This window comes from Amphiprion ocellaris, chromosome 15 (genome assembly GCF_022539595.1).
Source record: "Amphiprion ocellaris isolate individual 3 ecotype Okinawa chromosome 15, ASM2253959v1, whole genome shotgun sequence".
Classification (NCBI taxonomy): domain Eukaryota; kingdom Metazoa; phylum Chordata; class Actinopteri; family Pomacentridae; genus Amphiprion; species Amphiprion ocellaris.
The window spans coordinates 5,070,382-5,093,724 of NC_072780.1; the positions used below are offsets into that span (position 1 = coordinate 5,070,382).

General features: G+C 40.2%; 1 protein-coding gene across 6 annotated transcripts in view; it reads left to right on the forward strand.

Annotated features, from left to right (window-relative positions):
• The window catches only part of akap9 (A kinase (PRKA) anchor protein 9), an 85,909-nt gene that overhangs the window by 47,742 nt on the left and 14,824 nt on the right, over positions 1-23,343 (forward strand). For 4 of the 6 annotated variants that reach the window (XM_023265067.3, XM_023265069.3, XM_023265072.3 and 1 more), the window contains 14 exons: positions 3,234-3,396; positions 6,620-6,714; positions 7,418-7,535; positions 9,546-9,584; positions 10,525-10,757; positions 13,085-13,204; positions 16,607-16,783; positions 17,272-17,376; positions 18,526-18,678; positions 19,151-19,237; positions 19,683-20,705; positions 22,292-22,426; positions 22,509-22,553; positions 22,653-22,793. In XM_023265067.3, coding sequence (XP_023120835.2) covers positions 3,234-3,396; positions 6,620-6,714; positions 7,418-7,535; positions 9,546-9,584; positions 10,525-10,757; positions 13,085-13,204; positions 16,607-16,783; positions 17,272-17,376; positions 18,526-18,678; positions 19,151-19,237; positions 19,683-20,705; positions 22,292-22,426; positions 22,509-22,553; positions 22,653-22,793 — 2,634 coding nt within the window. The remainder of the gene's footprint in view (positions 1-3,233; positions 3,397-6,619; positions 6,715-7,417; positions 7,536-9,545; positions 9,585-10,524; positions 10,758-13,084; positions 13,205-16,606; positions 16,784-17,271; positions 17,377-18,525; positions 18,679-19,150; positions 19,238-19,682; positions 20,706-22,291; positions 22,427-22,508; positions 22,554-22,652; positions 22,794-23,343) is intronic. The other 2 variants (XM_023265073.3, XM_035945860.2) reach the window with 2 other exon arrangements.

The following is a 23,343-nucleotide window of genomic DNA, read 5'->3' on the forward strand; positions in this document are numbered from 1 at the left end:
CCTGCTGTGTAGGAAGTGGAACATATACCCTCGTCTGAATGTGGAAAGCTGCCTGGGAAGTCTGGGATTTAATCTTTTTTTTCAGAGCACATGGGTAGCGAGGTTAACAGGGTGACAGGAGCTCGCCTGACAGCAGAGATATCCATCTAGAGTGAGTAATATTCTGGTACGAGCTCTGGAGCATGCGTGGAGAGGGAATGATGGCAGTCCAAGAAGGAAGTAAGAAGGAAAGAGTGAGTGACTTCAGATCGGAGAGCCGTCAATTCACCCTCGGCTGACTGCCGCTCGGACCAGACAATTAAAGGGGGCCCCTGGGAGGCTTCCCTGCAGGTTGGGGTTGCTACAGCAGCATAGTATTGTTAATGAATCTCCAGAGAGAGAGGACAGCAGTGAGAGAGAGGAGAGCAAGCGGGAGCAGACGTGGGGGAGTGAGCTTTACTGAGCGGCATGATATGGTTTCACTCTGAGGAAAGAAGGTCAGCCAGAACACAGAGGGAAGCTTGGAGATCTTCAAAGAGGACATAGAGGGAGGAAATGCTCGCTTTTGTTTTAACACACCTCCTGCGGTCATGTTCAGGAATGCCCTTTAAGCTGCCGGCCCCTGATACGTCGTCCACCTGCTGCCAAGGATGACACTTCACAGCAGGACTGCACGAATTCTCACCAGCTGGATGATTTTTTTGTCTCAATATTTACCTGGAATTTGTTCTACCTCAAACCGGGCAGCATGTGATTGAGATGACATGAATGTCACCCTCTCCAAATCCTGTTTACTCTTCTTGTGTGCGTGGCAAGCACATAGAAACTGTTGCTTGGAGCTCTCCACAACGTCGCTCACTGCTTCATTCCCCACTGGACTTTATTCTGGCTTGCGTTAGTGCAGCTTAACTTGACAGATCACAGCAAATGGAAATCAGTTTAGATGACTTCAGATAAGGAGTAACAAAACGAGGTCCGTCCGTCGTCTGCCATGGATTCCTACCGCTCTTACTGGAACTCGACCATGCAGAGCAGCGTGTGGGTGGAGGGGGAGGACCAGGACGTGTACGAGGTGGAATCTCGCGTACCTCTTCCCCGACCTTTCCCAATTTGCAGCACTTTAAATGAGAAAAACGCGGTGGTGGTACAGACACAGATCTCACATATCAACCACAGGACTGATGGCCACCTTCTTAAGGTCATCTCCAAAATCTCCCTGCCCACTCCTCCTTATACAGTAAGTTCACGGCTGGTAACCCACAGCTTGTTTAAATTACACATACGTTGTGGGTTTGTGCAATTTTAAACAGTCTCTTGCTTCGTTATAGAAACATGCACTGCTGATGAATGTTTAATAGGTACATTTGACAGCTCTGTTCAGGTCTACACATGCGTGTGTGATGTAAGCTAAATGTCATTCCACACGGACACACAGCTGCTCACAACAGCAGCAGCTCGTTTGAATCAGTAGGTGAAAGAGCGTACAACTTCTCTGTGGCAGAGTTACCATTTCCCAGTTCCCTTAATGTTCCAGTAGGACCTTTGCTCAGGGAGATAGGGTAATCTATGGAAAGTAACTGAAGTCAATGTGAACATGCTCACGGTTTTATGGCATTATGATGGTTTCATAGCAGTTCCACAAGGAAATGATGTCCTCTGTCACCTGATCAGGAGGCCATAATAGAAACATGATATTGCTATCTTATTGCATTTCTCTTACATTTGCACAATTTGTTCTTGACTTTAGTTCTAATAGTGCCCTATAATAAAAAACATTGCCCACAGAGATCATGAACACTGCTGTCAAATAATTTGTTAATATTGCTTTATACATCCATTTATTTCTCTCCTGCAAATCTTTTAAGTGAAATAAAAGTGTATTTATGTAAAATGTACCTCATTTATTAAGCGGACATGAACTGTTTTCCAAATGGGCTGGCTTATGCAATTTATTTATATAGCTCGATTGAGGACTTTACTAAAAGTTGAAGGGAAATTACATTGTTGCCACAGCAGTTTACATATAAACAAAACACACACACAAAGCAGCAGTTTAACAAAACAAGATTGAAAATAAAATAAAACAGAATAATAAAAAAAAATGATTTTGTATAAGGTAAGTAGCTTCACGTTGAATGTGAAAAATTTTAATGTGGAAAAAAGCACAAAGATATATACGTATATATGTAAATCTTATGTATCGCAAAATGAAAACCGCATATAAAAACACATTTAAATAGCCAAATGGATGTTTAAAGAACTGTTGTGTATGCATAAAACTATCATTGCGATAGCTGAGTTTTTGAAGTATGTAGCATACGGGCACATTATTTGCTGCATGTCTGTCTCGAAGTTTATTGTCTTTGTCTTCACTATACCTATTAAATAGAGCCTTCAAGAACCCAAAAATACAACTTAAAAAAGAAAACACATATGGATACAAGCAACGATGTAATAGGACCATATAGTTACAATAGAATTTGGCTAAAAGTACAGTCAGTGCAGGATTTATCACCAAGTTCAATTTCCAAAGTTCATAAAAATGTTTGATAATTTCTTTCTCTCATATATTTGGACAAGGGGTGGAGCTGTGCTCCTCCTAACTATGTTTTATTATGTTATAAAGCACTTTGAATTGCGCAGTGAGTGAAGTGTGATGTACAAATAAAGCTGCGTTGCCTTACACCTGACGATAAGTGTCATAACTGCAGTGTTTTACAGGATACATAGAGATTGCCTTTGTCTAGTTGGAATCCGGTCATTTAGTGTGTCAGCTCCATAAAGTTTAGAAACTTGATAGATGCAGGTGTAATAAAAAAGGAATGGTCAAAATTTATGCAGCACATGACCGGATATGTTGACTTTAGGTGACAAGTGTGGCTCTCCAAAGTGTCACATCCTACTCTTTTCCAATACAATTCATAGTGTCTTTAATTAGATCCTTCCTGCAAGCAGAATGCAAACTTTATTCAAATCCCACATCTCCAAAACTATCTTGTGACTCTTTCTGTTGAAAATCTCAAGTCTCATGCCCAAGCAGAGATAACCTCAATGACATCACCATCCTCAATGACATTACACAACTGTTTTCGCGGATTGAACTGACGAGCAAACTGATAATTCATGTGTGAAATCCCTTAGGGCCAACGGTTCATTTTTAACAACGACACCTCCAAGATTATTTCATGCAGGGGCGCATTCCCTCCGAACTCTCCTTCTTGTGTGACACTGTTTCTTTCCTCTCGTCCTCGCAGCTGGAACATGCCCGGATGACCCAGACCGAGCTGATGCGGGAGTCTTTCCGACACAACCAGGAGATGAACGAGCTGCTGCAGAAGCAGGAGGAGCTGCAGGAGAGGCTGTCGGAGGAGGCTCGGACTCGGGAGCAGCTGGCTCTGGAGCTCCACCGCGCTGAGGGTGAGCTTTAGTTTCAGTGCAGAAAACCAATCTAGGCACTGGTTTGTATTTACTGTTACGTGATAGGAAGAGAATGAAATGAGCCAATCTTAGTTTGATTTAAATGTTGATCAATTTTTATGTGGGCCAAGCAGGCTGTTTCTTCCTTCATAGCAGCTTCTTTGTAGGAGAAATTGCAGCACTCACAATTTCTTTATGGGCTTTAATTGATGATCTGATTCTGTGCCTATATGTCAGATTAATTTCAGAAAGTGAGGGGGGGAAGTTGTATGAAGTGAAAATGCATGTGTTTGGGGGAGGGGGGGTGTTACAGGGAGTGATGGGATCAGCTGTTTGAAATGGAGAGTAAAGGAGTTTGAGACCATCTGTGGTGAGAAGTCGACAAATGGCAATTGTTTGCGAGTCTATCGCTGGTTTCAGCTTGAACATTTTGTCTGCTTGGAAACTGAATTATGAGAGTGCGTGAATGGAGGTGAGGGTAAATGTGAGAGCACAAACTGCAGTCTCTATGTTGTTAACCTAACTGGGATATGAAGAGGAACTGTAGCCTCTTCAGGACGGTTTAAGTGCCGTGACGACTCTTGGTGTCGCATCCATGTCAGAGACAGCTGGTCCATGAGGATCAACTGTTGCAGCCTCACACACACACACACACACACACACCAAACCCAGTCCACCACTCTGTCTTTTGGATTCCTCACACACAGTTTGGCATTTGTACAGTACAAGAATCATTCCCTTCTTATTGGCTTTGTGGACACCCTGAACAGTGGTGAGTTTGTTGCCATTTCTAATCTTACATTTTGTTTTACTTGACAGGATCCTGTTACAATATTTGTTTTCAGTAATCCTACAGAGTAGCAAATATTTGCCGTTGTAAAATAGGTTTATGCTTTTATAGGTTATCAAACATACAAAATATTAGGAACATGTTTAAACATAATGCAGTCCAGTATACCACCTGCACCACTAATTCTGACCTCAATAATAAAGAAAAAGTAAAATCATAAAATAGTGAAGCTTCATAAAAGTAGAATTTGTAGCAGAAATGTTGTGTGAAGCTGTTTATTAGTCCAGTATTACAAATCATAAATTTCCCTGTAGGGGTTGTACAGCATTCTCCACTTTCAGACCTTAGACGATCAATTCGATTATTTATGCAAAAACCCTCTGAATCCCAAGCAGTTTCTGGGCATTTTTCTCTCTCCTGTCACATTTTAGCTCACTGTTTGCTCATTTTTCACTGCAATATAAAGTCCTGCATCACTGGAAACAGCACAAGCATGACTAAACGTACAGAAAACTTAAAATGTCATTTATGCCGTGTGCCGAAGTTATGACGCCAAAAAACAGAAAGAAAAGTGAAAGTAGAATTACTTTGATTATTTATTTTACAAAAATGTAAAAAATTAAATGCACATGTACAACATTTTTTCCAAGTACACAGGTATTACCAACACTGCAAAAAAGGTGGCTCTACACACTAGATATTTTACTACTTACAATTGTAATTTGCTTCCATTCTTGTCTCCGATCTGCTCTGCAGTTTAACTGAAACATCCCTGCATTTTTGTCAAAGGACTGTTGGCCACAGCTGAGTTAATAGTGGCTTCCAGGTTTTTGCAAAGAAGACAGAATTTGTCATTTTTACAGAATCTGGTTGGGGCAAATGGTTTATTTTATGCAAATTTTTAAATCAGACATGTAGAATAAAGTGATTTTGATAAAATATCACAGTTTAAGCTTTGATTTGTTAAGTTTTCAGATGAAACTTAACACAAATGAGCAGTTTAATGGCAGTTAAAAAGTTGAAATCTAATTATTCTTTATGTTTTCTTCAACTCTAATAAATCATGTAATTTTGTCAATAACATGCCTTTCATACCAACTGGCAGGTTTTGTGGTTAACAGGAAAAAACATTATACTCCTCAGAAACCAAAGAAAAGCAACTAATCCTCACATTCCACACACATAACACTTAGTTACTAAAAATAATCCCATACCAAAATACCTGCCAAGTAATTTTCGTTTTGGCATGAATGACTGCAGCTATAATAGAAAAGAAATGCTGCATTCAACTAAACTTGTCGTTTCATGTACAAGAGCGCAACTGTTGCTCTCTGGTCTTATGGTCTTCATTAAATGTAGTGAAAGGAGTGTTTAAAATGTCAAGCCTGTGTCTCTCAGACGTCTAACTTGTGCATATGCCAGTGAGCTGAAAGAGATAATACTCCGGCTATTGTGTGGATGAACCACATAGCTAAAAGCTCAGGGTGCGGCCTTTTTCAAACTGGTTTTGAATTAATACACGAGACTGGCTCAACCTTTAAAAAAAAAGATCCTATTATATTTCATTGAAAACGAAAACAGGATATACTTTTATGTTTGAATCAGGAGAAAAAAGTTAGATGGCTGTAATATCATGAAGATGAGTTGGAATGATTGTGTTGCGAGTAAATGCAGATTTTCAGGAAGCTTCTCTGCAGTTGTTGGATGTTGTTTTTTCAGCCAATAATCATATGCATCTGATAGCTGACTGACATGGAGCGGTCCCTCCTTAGGCAAACTTTGCTCAGATCGTTGGTTCCTGTTGAGACGCCTGAAATAAAATAATCTTCTGACAACACAGCTGACATTTACCTTCTGCTTCAGTGTCAGTTTTAGATAACACAGAGCTCAGTCAAGTCGGAAAATATCTTCACCTTGGACCTGCTGTCACTAGACCAAAGTTGCAGTCACAGTAAATGAATGAACATTTCCTCACCAGTCTTCGTGCGTGCATATCTCCTCTCCTGTATCTATGAATTTAGTGCCATCCTGGTGCGTAATGCTTACTGACCTGTGACACAGCAGGAGAGTAATGATGGAGCGTTTCATTGTGTTTACAGCTCCGTCTCGTACTACATGTCAAGCAAAATGGGTCAGACATTCTCACTTGTGTTCATCTCGACATTTCTGTGCGTGTTCGTGTGCCTCGGCGTGCACGTACGTTGTGTTGATGGTAACCTTGGATTTTGTATCCTGCTGCTGAGCGCTCAGTCATCTGGACGACTGCCTTATGTGTGCGTGTGTGGCTGAAATTAAACGACAGGGAAATGCATCTACGTTGTTCTTTGGAGGTATTCCAGGAATGGGAGCACAACGAAATCCAAATGTGAATATGCGTGAGTTGTTATTTCAGTGCAATGTCTAACTTACCTTTTTTTTTCCCCCCTAATTCAGGTCTGATTGATGGCTACACGGGTGAACGGGCTGCGTTGGAGGAGCAGTTGCGTCAGAAGGAAGAGCTCCAGCTGAGCCTCGAGCAAGAGCTGCAGGTGAGGCCTTCCAGCTGCAGAGATTTTATTTGTGAGATAGCAAATGACTTGGCAACGTAAAAGGTAGAATTTCAAGTGTACACATGACATTGAAATCACTACAGTTAAGGCCAAGTAGTATTGATCTGCTCCGGTGATACATTCATATAATATTTATGCAGGTAGCAGGTCTCGCATACCCACCTCCCCGACCTTTCCCAGTTTGCTTTAAATGAGAAAAAGACACAGATCTCACATATCAACCACAGGACTGATGGTCACCTTCTTAAGGTCATCTCCAGCAGTTGATAAGCTGCACTTATTTTGTTATTGTCAACGAATCCTGGTAAAAGGATGAAATTTATATGCTTGTTTCTCTGCCCCACAGCGCTCAATTGTTGTCCAAAAATTATTTTTAAAAAATAACATTTAAATGAGTGACATGTTCCTTCATTACTATGAGCAATGGCTCTGTAGTTCATTCTGAGTTCATCCAACACACACGCTAGTATTGAGTGCTTCCATCAGCACTCAATACTGATAGAAGCAGTCAATACTACAGCTGAAAATAATCCTCAAATAATAGAAACAGCACTGAGCCGTTTTAGGAACTATTGAAAATCTGCAGGAGGAATGATTGTGCTTAGGGCTCAAAAAGGAATGAGATATTTTCCTAGGATTTGCTGCGAATTAGAGAACTATAGATTGTTCTTTTTCCTTGCAGGTAACAAGTAGTCGGCTGCACGAGTTGGAGCAGGAAAGGCTTCAGATGCAGGAAGAGCGCGAGCTGCTGTCACGGCAACAAGACGCCATGAGGGAGAACGCCGGGCCCCGTGAGCTTCGTACGTATTCCCTTAATGAAGAAGGAAAAAATATGGTTTTTAAAATGAGCTACCCAGAGGTGGTGAAGAAATTAAGAAATTCATTTACTCAGCAAGGCTTGAATTTTAAGTGGAGTGGCTTTTTTTTACAAAAATAAGCTAAGGTGACAAAACTAATTCAAATAATATCTTTTGTATCAGTCCAGCAGCTTTCTGCTTGTTTCGCTTTTCAGTTTGTTTTGCATGAATGTATGAAGACAAGGTCAAAAGTTGCCTAGACTGAGACAGTTATTGTTCCTTGAACTGCAGGGGAAAGCTTGAATTGTTGTCAACCATTAACCCAGAGTCAGTTTCAGTTTCAGTGTTCTGTTTCCATTATACTGACAACATGCAATACCAAGATTTGCATCTATGCTGGTTTTTAGAAACATCTTCAGCTGACAGACCTCACTGTGCTGCCGAGGTTCAATGAAAATGCTGATTTTTTTCTAGCTACAGTTTGACATCATTGTCAGTGAAGGAAAAAAACTCCATAAATTGTTTATTTATAGAATGTTTTTTCAGTGTAACAAAACTAAGACTGCTCCATAGGCCTTTCCTTAACCCTCTGAACTCAGAGCAGTTTATGAGCATTTTTTTGTTGTTGTTGCTGTCACATTTTTATACATTGTGAGATCATTTTTAACTGCAATGTAAAGTCCTGCACCTCTGTGGAAACACTACAACTCTTACTAGAAGTAGAGATAAGTTAAAAAAACATTTGTGCAGTATAACAAAGATGTAATATCAGAAATCGTAAAAGAACTACCTAGAATTTTAATTTGTTTCCATTATTATCTCCTACCTGGTCTGGAAAACACAGCCTATAGTTCAAATTCAATTATTTTTTGTCATGCAACTGGTGGTAACAAAAGAGTCACTATTAGCTTCATGGTTGTGTCAAGGAATGTAGTTTTGTTTTTGTGTTTTTTACAGAATCTGATTCAAGTAAACACTTTCATTTTTTGTCATATTTTAAATGAGGCATATGGAATAAAGTGATTTTGAGAAGGGTAGGTTTTCCCATTGAACTACATCTTACCAGTGAGTGGTTCAAGGACTGTAGGAAAGTTCAATTCAATTCAATTTTATTTATATAGCGCCAATTACAGTCAAATTGTCTCGAGATGCTTTACAGAACCCATATGCCTGACCCCCAGAGCAAGCCAAAAGGCGACAGTGGCAAGGAAAACACCCTTTTAACAGGGAAAAAAACCTCGAGCAGAACCCGGCTCTAATGTGGGGGGACCCATCTGCCTGCTGGCCGGGCGGGTTGAGAGGGACAGAAGAGGTAGAAAGGTAGAGATAGAGGGGTAGAGGTAGAGATAGAGGGATACAGATAGAGGGGTAGAGATAGAGAGGTGGGGGGGTGGGACACAAGGACCATAAAACACAACCACACATCTGAAGCATCCAGCATCCAGCTCTGGGACCAGGGACACTCGGAGAAAGGACACAGAAAGAAACAGAGTGAATGTAATGCAATAATGGTATATATAGTAAATACATAGGTAGTTAGAGAAGGGCTCAGAGTTGATACTCTCATGATACTGTTTGTTTTTTAAAGTTTTTGGAATTGATAAATTCTGTAATTTTGGTGCTCTCCTAAAGATAATATGCCTTTTGGCGTTCAAAGGGTTAAACAACTGTTTTCAGAGATAAATTTACAGGTATTTGCCAAGAAGACTCCAGAATCACGAAACTTGATATCTGTATCAGCTAATTTTGCATTGTATTGTCAGAAAGGTATCGCATGATTTCATTCTCTCATAAAAAAAGGTGAGTGTGCTGTATGTAGGAATGTAATCGGGGACTGTCAGGAATCTTTCCTTTCACAGCATCCTTTCTACAGCTTTAACCTACTACTGTTAAACAGACAGAAGAGCACTGCCATCCTATCTACGCCTATTTCTATTCTTTATCTGAGAATTTTCCTGTTCATGACAAAAACGAGAGCATGTTAAATTCCTGTGCTTTCTCATTCTCCCGTAGGCCTAGTTGAAGCTGCAATGGTTGCAGCACCTGAAGCAGGTGTGTCCACTTTGAGCATGGCTCAGTCATCTCTATATGTTCCTCTAACTGTGTAGCAGAGTCCACAGTGTATCTCTCTAATCCTAATCCAGCAACTCACCAACAAAGCTTGGAGCTTGCTTGCTATGTCCTCACAAACTCACTCAGTCCAATCACTAATCTTTGCTTCGGCTTTTCATTTTGATTGATTTTGTCCTGGTTTGTCATTTTTAATGTCTTGGAGTCAGTGTTAGCGCTCATTTTAGCATGATGAAATGAAAGTAATCTTCAGACATTTATATGTAGCCTTTGTTTCCTAATTGCCAATCATCTATGCTCCTAATTCATGTATATTGTTAACTGTTATATGCTTTTTTAAAAGATATGTGTTTCTTTGAGTGAGATGATTGACTGTTTGGGAACTCCTCTCCCCTGCCTGTAAATGCTTATTGGGCATGGATATTGCACCGTCTGGACTGTCCATGTGTTTGATCTGTCATTTGCACTTTCTCACCCTGTTACTTTTGCACTAATCCTGCGGGGTTTGATCCTGGGTGAAGCGGTATGGGTTGTTGACTGGTGGCAGCAGAAGGGCAAAGAGACGACGTGATTTGGAATTGTGTTGGGGTATATGTTGGGAAGTTGAATGAGATGTTGGAAGAGTCTGATGTTGGTCAGTTACTCAGTTGTGATGAAGATTTGTAAAAGTGACAACAAAATCCAAAATTATAACATTTAGTTGTTATGGAAAATGCACATCGTTGCAAAAGATTGATGGTCATTACAGCAAAAAGCAAAAGTTGCATTCATCACAAGGCTCACAGACTTCAGACTCTTCACTTCCATCTCAGTGTCCTGTTGGCAAAATCAAGTCAGAACGACTAAATAACTAAAGTTATCCACCTTTACTCAGTGAGCATTAATACCTAACCTCCCCTCCTCCCTTCGTCGTGTCCTGTAGATCTGCTGGAGGAGACGGAGAAGCTGATGAAGGAGAAGGTGGAGGTCCAGCGGCAGGCGGAGAAGGAGAACGCCGACCTCCTGAAGCAGGTGAAGCTGCTGGAGGTGGAGCTGGAGGAGCAGGTCAACAGGGTGATCGAGCTGGAGCAGGTTCACACCACAGAGAGCGGAGACCTCCGGCAGCAGATCCAAGCCCTGGAGAAACAGCTGGAGAAGAACAGGAGGTTCCTCGATGTAAGAACAACACCTCTGACATCGTGTAGCTGCACAGTTGTGTCTCATGCAGGTTGCTTAAATAGCTAGAATTCAGTATATTACCAGTTCCTCAACAAAATCCTTGCTTTGGGTAGCCTGAAGTCATATATTCAGTCAGTCAGTGTGCAACAGTTTTGTTTACCGATTAATCCAAATGGCAAAATGCCCCAAAGAATTTGTTTGTTGAGGAAGAATATTTGCTGCTTTTCTTTGTGTGATAGTAAACTGAATATATAGTGGTTTTAGACTTTAATTCAGACAAAACAAGCATTTTGAAGATGTCACTTTGGGCTCTTGAAAATTGCCACATTTACTATTTGTGGATATTTTCAGACCAAAATATTAATCAAAAAAGTAATCTGCCAGCCAACTGAGAGTGAAAATAACTCGATAGCTCTCAATTTCATTCCTTTTTTAGATCTTCCTGTTTCCTGCTGAAACATTTTGCCAACATCTCTGATTAAAAGTTACAGCAGCAGGATACCAATCAAATCTATTTAGTGCTCGCTGTAATGTATTCATGAGTAACTGCTCATAGATGATATGTCTTGTCATTTACCAGCACATTTATACTCCAAAGACAAGAAAGGTGTTGATTTGCATTTTTGCAAATGTAGTGTACGTTTTTTGACATCTGACTGTGGGATTAAATTTAATGTTGGCAGATAAAGACTCGGCTAATTTCATGTCAATCACATGAAGCAGGGTAAATCTTAAGGCTGCTGAAAATGCTAATAAGATGTTCCAGTTCGAGCTAGACAGTCTGACAGCCAGACTCATGATGTTATAATATTTTTGCAAAGCATCTGTTTATTACCCTCCTTATATTTGGCTCCTGGTCTAATGAGTTGTGTTCCCATCACCATAATTGGGCCACTTGGCCAGGAGTTGACGTTTAATTGTCTAAATGTTGACTGAATGCAGGTTTGTTTTTATTCTGTGCTGCTAATGTTGGTTATGCACAGATATAAAACGGGCATGTTTGTAAGCATGTCATTTTCTGACTACCTTATTTGGCCAATTTTGAACCTCGGACAAAAATACATTTTTCTGCAAGATGTTGTAAAAATGAAAATGCTAATTTTATTTGTGTTTCTGATTAGGCAGCCAACACGGGGTTTCTGCAGGGCATTAAAAAGCATTAATAGTCATTAAGTTGATGTTGTGAAAATTAAGGCCCTAAATGACATTAAAAAGCATTAAATTTGATTCTCAGTGGCATTAAAAATTCTTTCTGCAGTTTTCAAGAAAATATTTGACAATAATATAATAATATATAATTATAGACTGCGATTCGTCAGATATGTGCATCTGCGTAAACATGCCGAAGCATTGCAATAATTGTTCCGGCCAGTCGGGTACAATTCCCAAAACTGCATGTTTTTAAAGTGGCCAGCAGGCTGGACCAGGTGGAGGAGAGCTGGGAAATGAGGAAATGCAAATTCCAGCAAAAATGGCTAGAAAACGTGGATTTCAGAAAATGACTGCAGCCCGGTTGTGGTCAGAGGTGGTTTCCGGATTCAGAAATTGTGAAATGTAGGGACAGTTTTCATATAAAAATCGTTTACAAAAAACAAACCTGTGTAATTTGTTGAGTTCACGGTCGTGGCATTAAAATTTTTTACAGTATAGCATTAAAATGGCATTAAAAAAGATTAAATTTGACTGGCTGATTTCTGCAGAAACCCAGCAACAGTGCAGCATGTTTTTCTGTTTAGTTAACAGAAAAACATTGTTACTGGGTTAACGAGATCCCATAAACATCCTCAGGTTGTTTCATTTTGAGGTCATCTAAATCTGGGGTTTTATTGGAAGAAACGGGGTTTATTCAGCAGCTCAATCGTCCTGTAGTTTAATAACATTCGGAGAAAAGTTGCTGGAACTTCAATGTGTCACTCTTGCCATTTATTCACATTAATGTGAAATATTTTTTATAGAAGTTAGCAGAAAGAACAGCACAGCATTTAACCGTTTACATCCTGCCTAGTCTAGCAAAATCCACATGACTTGCACACTAAATCTCCAGCTGGATTCTGAGGGACTTTGTGGTGCATTTTTAACAAGTTACTTTATAATCTGCAGACAAACATTGTTTACTGTCAGTTAAACTTAGACCTTCACCTTTCTTTTTTCTTCCCCTCAGACTTGTGTAGTGCATTATTGACAAAATAATAAACTGTAAAGGAAGGAGGAAACAACACATAAACGTGCAGACCCTTGAATCGATCTTTGCAAACAAAACCAAACTGTAAACCTTCACTGATGTAACAAATATTCTTCATTATTTGTGTGTCTTTGCTGCCCAGGAGCAGGCGGTGGATCGAGAACACGAGAGGGATTTCTTCCAGCAGGAGATCCAGAAACTGGAGCAGCAGCTGAAGAGTCCACAGAAGCTCCAGAGCGGCTCTGAGCAAAGAAACCAAGAGGTAACAGAAGAAAAGCTTGTTCCTCTGCAAGAGGAGCAGGCTGTAAGAGAGATGCTTATTTTCTGAACATAACACTGTTGTGGCTACAAGTCTGGCCTCCGAGTCACACAGCAGAACAATAGAGCCGGTAGAATTACATGTGCTGCCCTGAAAATGACACCAAATAAAGGGAGTGACGCGCAGGCGAAAGGAGTTATTTAGTTACTTTACTGTCCGACTCTCCCATCATCAATGTAAGATCTTGGTGAAAATTGAATGCACCTCTGGACAGAAATAAATGCTGTGACATGGCAGAAGCTTATCGAAACGATGCCACAGTGAATGAGAGCCGTACTCAAAGCTAAAAGCGGTCCAATGAAATATTAGAGTGTGTGACTTTTTTTTGGCCGGGCAGTGTATTTTCCCAAAGAGTTGGTGAAACCGAAGCAGATTCAGTGGGAAACTAAATACTGGACTGAGGGTTGCAACTTCTTCAAGTTAGTGGTGTGTACAAATTAATCCGCTGCCCCACAGGTGGCCAAAATAAATCCCAGATAGTTGTGGGAGCACACATAAACTCACATTACACCTGCAATATGACATTATGCAATCCTCAGTGGTTGTTGTTTATATGATCTTCATTATTTCACACAGATACAGTGCTGGTTTTTGAACTGAATGCCAGTTTTCCAGAAATACTGACATTTGGACCTGTCCTGAATTACTGATTTCATTTCATAATGACGAGTATTTGATAGTAACAGATATAAAATTTACCCTGTCTTTTTTAAAGTCCTCCTAGTTAACACATAGTGGAAAAATGTTCATTTTTGTGCCTCACTTTCATTTATCACTACTTAGATTCATCGTTATATGCTCACTTTGCCTGTGGTGTTACTGGCTGCTGTTTGGTCCCTTAAGAATATTGTCATTTATTGTCAACTTTCATCCAGTCATTCGCTTTACTCTGGGCAAGGAGAAGTTTAATTGTAATCATCAGGGGAATTTGCAGCGCATTTGAAGTGTTAATAATGTCCTCAAACCAGTTAGTCTAGCTATCACACGCTTCAGACTAGTTTGCCAGGAAAACATTGCATCCTGTTCCTTGTAAAGCAACTTGCTCTTAGTGAAAGAATTGAACAGTTAAGTATTTACATAACTCCTTTAGATGATACACAACAACACAATCAGCCTCAGAAGCGAATCGGCTCTGAGATTTGAGCCCTCAGTGCGTTTCAGCTGCTTGGTGGAAAATAATTTGACAAGACAAGTCAGTTATTCATTCAGGGGACAATGAGTCTGACGGTCACTTTGCTCACAATGTTCTCTGTCCTTTCCTCATCATCTATAGCATCAAATGATACATCCTTGTTTGGCTTCTGCTCCTTAATAATTAGTTTGTTCTATTAAATGTGATAAATTGGTGATTGCAGCTTGATCTGTGCTAAAATTTGCTATTAGTTCTGTCCTTTATTGCTTATAATTTAATACCTCAGCTGCACTTGAACTCACAGAAAACACCCCAAAGATAACCTCTACCATTTCTATAATTTCCACAGACTCCTGCAGCTTTCTTATCACTAAGTGCTTTTTCTGCCTCTGCTTCCCTCTTGCCCTTGAACTCTCCACCCTGTGATCCGTTATGGCTCTGCCTTCTCTCTCCCATGGCTATTGCAGGTGGATGGAGTAACCTTTAAGGTATTGCTTCTAGCTACATGTAGAACTAAATCTCCCCCAGACAGAAATTAGTGCATTTTAGTGACCCCTATAGCTATTAATGGCCTGCTCATCTCTCTTATTCCCATCTTTTTCCATTTTCCACTATAGTGTACCGCTGATGTTTGTGTCCGAAACCTCCCTCTGCTCCTTCCTCTTGTCTTTCAGCCCAAAATGTCGGCCTAAAATTCAACAGTTACTAAAAACTTAGGAGGACTGTTGAGTTTGTAATAGATCACTGTGAAGTAAATCAAACTCTTTATAGAAACGGCACAACCACTGCTAAAAGTAGAAAACTCAAAAATGTATTTTCTGCAGTAAAACAAAGTTATAGTGCCATAAATTCTTAAAAAAGAAAATGTGAACATTAAATTTGATTATTTATTTTTAAAAAATGTTGAAAGTCTGTAATCAACATTTACAACATTTTTCTAACTGCTGTCAGATGTTACGTCCTCTGGGGAAAAATTTGAAGCTGTACATACTATATATATTTCACTACTTACGTACAGTTTTAACTTGCTTTCCTGCTGTGTGTAAATACAGCCGCAGTTCCTGAATTTTTATCATGTGACTGTTGGTCACAACTGAGTCAGTCATGACTTCTCAGTTATGTTTAGTAACACAGAATTATTATTTTTGTGCAGAATGTTGTTAGTGCCAAAAATTTCTTTTTTGTTTTGTTTTTTTATTTACATGAGACATGTAGAATAAGCCATTTCTGATGAAATATTACAACAATAAGCTTAGATTTAGTTAGTTTTGCTGATAGAATTTAAATTCAGACATCCAAAATTTTAAGAATAATAACATGCCTTCCAAATCACTGGCAGGCTTTTGGGTTCAAATGGGTAAATTAAGACTTTTTTTGTTTCCACTGAACATTACTCCCTTATTTCAATAAGCCAAGTAAAAAGTACAACATTTAAATGATAAGAAGATGTAATTTTGACTTCCATCGCCCAGCTTACTTGCCATCTTTACAATTTACAAAGTAACTTTTTTCTTTCTTTAATCTGTTTGTGCAGCTTTCTTGTTTTTACTGAATGAAGATATTGGCCTTGAAAAAAGCCAACCACAAATGTACCACATGGGACATTCTAGTAAAGAAGGGGACTAGATTATTCTGTGCTGAAGTGCTCTCATGAAGAGTCCATTCTGCACTCTAGTTCTACTAATATTTAATGAAGGGATGCCATCATCTGGATTTCACTTCAGTTGATGCAGAATCTCAGTTTTCTGTGATGAGTAATTCTGAAAAATTAATTTTGAAAGAGACTGTTTTTCTCTCAATATTTATCTAAGCAAGGGGACTGTTTACCGTCTACATTTAGCTAACATTAAATAATAAATGTGAATATCTTCCTAAACAAGCCTCCCTCCTGTGGACCCCTCTTCCTCCTCCCCATTGATCTGCTGATGTTCTCCCATCTCACAGGTGGATCAGTTACCTGCCAGCCGTCCTCCTGATTCATGCTTTGTGTTGTGTGTCCCCCCTGAGTGAATCTCTGTCTCTCTCCCCCTCTGTCCCAGCACCTCATCTCCCTCCCGGCTCCCCTCCTTTCTCAGGTGGATCAGCTGACCTCCCAGCTAGCTGTACATGCACCAGCTATGCTGCTGTAGCGAGTGATGTCTGAGAGCGAATCTCATTAAACGATCCCCCCTCTCTCTCTCTCTCTTTCTCTGTCCCTCGTTGCTCACTACCAGGTGGACCAGCTGACCTCCCAGCTGAAGGAGAAGGCGGATTGGTGCAGTGAGCTGCTGCTCAGCTCTGAGCAGCTGCATCGTGAGTTGGGAGAGCGTGACGAAGAGATTGACAAGCTGGAGAGCCGCATCCGCGAGCTGGAGCAGGCCCTGCTGGCCAGCGCTGAGTCCCTGGAGAAGGTGAGGAAGAGGGGGAGGAGAGGGGTAAAGAGGGGAGATGGGAGGGAGGATGGAGACCGAAGCAGAGAAAAAGCAGCCTGAACAATAGCTGTAGAGCATGGCAGTGGGTGTGTGTGTGAGAGCATGTAGATGAGGAGAGGAATGGGAGGAGAGTTGGGATTCACTGAGAGGGAGAACAATGTGTGGGTGGGTCTACTTCTGTCGCCTCGGCACTCTCCTCTTGGTGATGACACTGAGCTACAGCTAGCAGATATCAAGATTGCCCCCCAGTGTTCGTGGAGGGCTGTGGTTAGCAAACAAAAGCAGAGTGGGAGAGGCTGCTGTTAGTTGTCCTGCTGCTCAGGTGACAATCTGAGTTCAAGCTGCATTACAGTGTTCACAGCATGCATTTGTAGGTTCAGTTTGATTTGAGGAGGGTGTGTGTTCATGCTTTTCTGTGCACGCTGTAAATAACTGCTGAGCTAAATAGTTTCTTTCACGTGTCGCAGGTCGAACAGAAAAAGCAGCATGCATCCATCACTGAGGCGAGACACTCCACACTGGAGGCTCAGCTACAAACGGAGAGAGAAGCTCTGGAGCGGAAAGAGAAAGAGGTAGAGGGATGCTCAGATGCAGCGTTGTTATTTTATATCAAAATACATGATTAGAGGTTTGATTGGGAACAGTTTCCTTTAAATGGATGTTATTAACACATACTGAAAATCTAATTATTTATTTTTCACACCTACTTCAAACCCCAAGCATTTACTGGGCATTTATTTTTCACTGCTGTACAAAGTCCTGCACCTCTATGGAAACAGCACAACTATGACTAGGAGGAGAGAGAACTCAAAAGTATATTTTTTGCAGTATAAAAATGCCATACATCTTAAACCAGGAAAAAAAGAAAGTTTAATTAATTATTTATTTTACAAAAATTTAAAAAAGAAACTCTTTCCAGTATTAGAAAAATGGTGACTATATATAATGTGTTTATTTTGCTATTTACATTTTTAAAATTTGTTTCCGTTACTGTTTCTGCTCCACTCTAAATAAACATAGCCTGTCGTTCAAACCAGTTCGGCTGAAAAGTCCCCAATTTTTTTGTCACTGAACTGTTTGTCACAGCTGATTCACTCGTGATTTTTCAGTTGCAACAAGGAGCACAGAATTTTTGGTTTTATAGAGCATTAAATTATTGCAATTGGTTAATATTTGGAATTTTTAAAAATGAGACAAGTAGGATAAAGCGAAAGTGATGAAATACCACGATTTTAGGCTTAGATTTTGTTACAGATGACACGTTCAAGGACCACTTGAACATTGAAAATTTGACTGTTTTTACAGTTTCTGGCTCTGATAAATTGTCAAGTTTTGGCAATTTTTAAAAAGACAACATGCCATTCAAACTCACTCGTGAATTTTTAGGTTTAAAGTGTTAAATCTGAAGAGCTTTATTCATTTGCCTAAAGTAACACTATATGCACAGGGGAAAAAAAGCAATGTGAAAATAAAATATGGCTGCTGGAAAGAGCTTTTGTCAATATATTTACAAATCACACATTGATTCTTCCACCATGCAAAGAACTAGAGCATTAACACTTAACAAAACAGTTCTGCAAGGAAAACATATGAGTGCTGTAGTATCTTAGGTTTAATTTTTTTTTTCTTTTTTTTCTGACTCTCAGGAAAAAATGACTGGTTTTAAATTCTGCACAGTCTCATGTTGTTTCCTCTAAAGTGATTTTTGTTTGTTGCCCCAGATCTGTAATCTGGAGGAGCAGCTGGAACAGTTCAGGGAGGAGCTGGAGAACAAGAGCGAGGAGGTGCAGCAGCTTCACATGCAGCTGGAGATCCAGAGGAAGGAGATAAGCAGCCAGCAGCAATACCTGGAAACACGAGAGAGTATACTCCAGGTAAATAGACAACTAGTTACATATCTACGGTATCTAAAAATTGTGTTTACACTTGTGTCTTACTGCTTGATTAATTTAATGTGTCACTTTCTTGTTTGAACTTCTGCTTCTACTGGAGAAGTTTAAACTATAAACCTGATAAATGTGACATCACCAGATAAATTTGACGTAAACTGAAGGTTAATAACATGACTAAAAATGTCTCTCAAGACTTTAAAGCAGGACAAATGTTTTCATGAATAGATATTTAACATTGTCATATTTCTGCTCACAATCTCTTTTTTTAAATAAGGTTTTTGCTCCATGCTGCCAATATTATTTTGCACATTTTTAGCAAGACTCACTGCTGCTGCCGACACTTTTATTCTTTTCTCAATGAGTGAATTTTCAGTCGTCCGCCGCAAGGCTGACCGTGAGTGGATTAAGGTGTGTTTAATAATAGCCGTCGCATTATAATCTCTGACTTTTGAAGGTGATGGAGGAGAAGGACAGGGAAATAGCACTTCTTAATGAACAGATCACTAAGCTTCAACACATGGAAACAGCCTCTGACAACAAGGTAACGCTACATGCATATACGAAATAGCACCACAGTCTATTTCGAATACGCATAGCTCCGTGGAAGTGCATCATTGTGTGTGGTCTCTGGTTCCCTGGTCGCTTTTTATTTTGCTAACTCCATTTAGCTTCCATATTTTTGTGTGATTTATTTATTTTTTGTTGTTGTTGGGTTGTGTTTGCTTGCTTTGTCTCGGTAAGTAGATCCACAGCACCATTTTGTTGTCGTGAGGTGATCATTTGCTCATCTGAGGTGGCTTATTAAACCTCTGAGTCTCTGCCAGGTGCTTACAATCTGATCAAGTTCTGAAACTGTAGAAGAAAATGGCAATAAAAACTGGCACAACAGGGTCTCAGATGTTTAATCAAAAAATTTGGGAGAGAGCCGTGAACTCATCAAATCTGGTATTTTTATGGTGTAATTATGTCTGCGTCTTACACTTTAGGAAATGGATGAGAGGGATGAGCTGATAAAAGACCTGGAGTCTCAGGTTGAGTGCCTGCGGAGCGAACAGGAGCGCTTGAAGAGGAATAACGAAGAAGAGCTCGACCAACTGAATGCAGTCATTGACAAACTTCAACAGGAACTGTCCAATATCGAGCAAAAACAGCCTCCGGAGGAAGACGAGGACACCAAGGATGAGCCAGAGAACGACGCCTGGAGGCCGAGTAAAGAGGAATACGATGAAATGAAGCAGAGGATGGACCAGGCCACCAAGGAGCTGGAGACACTGAAAACAGAGCACAGTAAGCTGTTGGAGACTTATCTGCGCTTGAAAGAGAGCGCAGAAGCCTTAGCTGAAACGGAAAAACTCGAGAGCTCAGAGGGCGAGCTTGAAGAAGTTCTCAGAGAGAAAACTGCAGGACTTGTAGTCATGCAGGCCCAAGTTCAAGCTCTGGAGCAGAGCGCGACATCCAGAGTGGAGGAGTTAGGCCTCCGAATCCAGCAGCTTGAGGACTTGGTTGGCGAAAAAGACTCTGAGATCAGCCACTGTCGCCTGCTTTTGGAGCAAGCTAAAAGCTCTGCAGATGGTCTCCAGCAGAAGGTCTCTAATCTGGAGGAAAATCTGAGGGAAAAAGTGGCTGCGGCACTGGTCAGCCAGGCGACGCTGGAGGCCTTCCAGCAACAACAGTCAGTGGAATCTAGACAGGAACAGGATCAGGATCTGCAGAGACGTGCTGAGCCGCTTCTTTACAACTTTGGTGACTTTGGTATTCCCAAACTGGATTTCAGTGCAATGGGTCAAGCGAAACACGTTCCCACGGGGAAGGTGGTTTGTCTGACGCAGAAGCTTCGGGAGCTGGAGGTCGGACTGAATGGGATTCAGAAAGACCAGGAGCTCCAGAAGCAGCTGCTCTCCAGCTCTGAGGAGGAGGTGGTGGAGTACGAGAAGAGGCTGGCTGTGCTCATGGATCTGCTCAGTCAGATGAAGGCCAAGACACACAAGAAGACGTCATCGTCCCTGGAGGTGAGAGTTGCATGTTAAAAGAATATTCCAACATTTTGTGTACCAGCCAATGAATAGTCTGATAGATAGATTTTGATATCTTTGTTTCCAACCATCTACTGGCTGTAACTTCTGTTTACTGTACAGACATGCGATTGGTATTGATCTTCTCGTTGAACCCTCAACTAGAAAAGCAAATAAGCATATTTGTGGAGTGTGTAACATTCCTTTAACCCTCTGAACACCAAGCAGTTCCTGGGCATTCTCTGATCCTGTCACATTTTTACTTGCTATAGACAAAATTTTGACTGCAGTATAAAGTCTGCACCTCTATGGAAACAGCACAAACATGACTAGAAGTACAGAGAACTCAGAAGTGTTTTTTGTGCACTTTGACACAATTATAATGCCATAAATCTCACACAAAAAATAATTCATTTCCCGGTTTAAAGTTCTTGTTTAAACCTGGAATGAACTTGTATAACATTCACCCAAGTGTCCACAGGTGTAACTAATCCTGCATTGAACAAACGGTGACTCTTCATACCATAGATGTTTTACTACTTAGAGTTTTACTACTTAGAGTTTTACTACTTAAAAATTGTACTGCTTTGTGTAAACACAGCCTGCAGTTCAGCCCAGTTCATTGAAAAAGTTCCTGGATTGTCACATGGCTGTTGGACACAGCAGACTCCCTCATGGCTTCTGGGTTGTGCCCAGAAATGCTTTTTTTTGTTGTTTTTTTTAAAATGAGACATCTACAATAAAGGGATATCTGTTGAAATATTAGGATTTTAAGCTTTGATTTGGCTAATTTTACTCATGCCACTGTATAGATTAGTTCAAGGACCATCGCAAAGCTGAAAATCCAAAATTTCTCTATTTTTACAGTTTCTTGGTCAGATAAGTGATATAATTTTGGTGATTTCTGTAAAAGATAAGATGCCTTTGAAAGCCGGCAACAAGTTCTGGGGTTCAGAGGTTAAATCTGAAGAGGTTTATTCATTTGTGTAAAGTAACACTGTATAATACATGCTCAGAAAAAAAGAGATTTTGTTGTGTTTTTGAATAGCAGTTGAATATATAAATTATGTGCCATTAATGTGTAAAATGTTACCAGCCAGTGATATACAACTATACCAGTTTGAAGCCCAATTATTGATTTAAAGATAGCTTTGAGTAAATGATCAAATTCCTGAGATCACTGAAGAGATTGGAATATTTTATCCATCCAAAAGAACAACTAATTTGAGCTTGTGTGTGCAAAAAAGAAGAATGACCAATTAGTGTCACATGTCATAAGCTCAGACAAACTAGGAGTACTTTCGAAGGTAAAAATATTCTCACAGAAAAGACTACTGACCTCTAGACAGAAATAATAAAAACATACCGAGACAATATTGGAGACAAAACACTGACAGTAAATATGAATCCTGTGTCTTGAGGTAGTGGTTTGACCAATACCTAATTAACTGGATGGATTCTGTGCTTTATATTTTCTCTGCCCTCAAATTAATGCTTAACCTACAAAAATCTAAATGTATTCACTGTAAACCCTCACTCTGTACAGCTCTGATAAGTTTGAATCTTTGTCACTTTCTTATCAGACCTCCTCTGATGACCAGCCTACTGCAGCGGAGCTTCTTCGGGAGTTGCAGGAGGTCAGAAACGAGGCCTCGACCACCAAAGAGCAGCTCGACAGCTACAAGGAGAGCTGCAGTAAACTTCAGGAGGACCTCCAGGTATGTAAAAGTAAATTCCAACTACTTATGAAAGTATTTCTGGTGTTTGCTGAGACTAACGAACCCGTTATTTTCTCTCCAGGAGAAAAACGCAACAACAGTGAGACTCCAGGAGCAGCTTCAAAGGGTAGGAAGAAGAATCTGATCCTTGTAAAACAGTAATTTCCTGTGAAACAAACAGGCTTACAGGCAAGTCAAATTCAACATTTGAACCTTTTCACTTTAGGTGTCAGCTAGCGGCAGTGAAGAGACGAAGGTGTCTGAGCTGGAACAAGCACTCATGGAGGCTCAAAGAGAGGCAGCTGCCACCAAAGAAGAGCTGAACAGCTGCAAGGAGAGTTTGGAGAAACTACAGGAGTTGCTGCAGGTACAGACACTGCAAATCAAATCTGTAGTTTTTACCTTTTTTTTTCTTTTGTTTCATAATTTTTCTTAAATTTATAATTTTGTTTCAAGGAGATTTGTGCTGATGAAAATGATATTTAAAAGAATAAGTTAATATTTCTGGATAAACGATTTATGCGTCTTACACTTGGCTGGTAAGAGCAGCAGTGCAGATATTGTTTTATTGCAGTAGCTGATTAGGCAACAGGAAAACAGCTACTCCGGCTCTGTTTTAAAGTAACAAAATCCACTTTACAGCACCTCTGAAGCTCAGAAATTACCAATGTCTAAACCACAGCCTAGCAAGTATTATTACTCTAGTTTGTATGAATTAATCAAACAAACTTTAATTAGTCAGCTATAGGGGTGCAGGTAGGTCGATTTTGTCTTCAGACAGAGCTGTTTTCTAGTGCTTTCAGCTAACTGGCTGCTTGTGGTAGCTTCATACTTAACATACATACATGACTGTGATATCGATCTTTGTCATCGAATAACATATTTCCCAAAAATCTTGTTTGACCTGTACTAAAGAA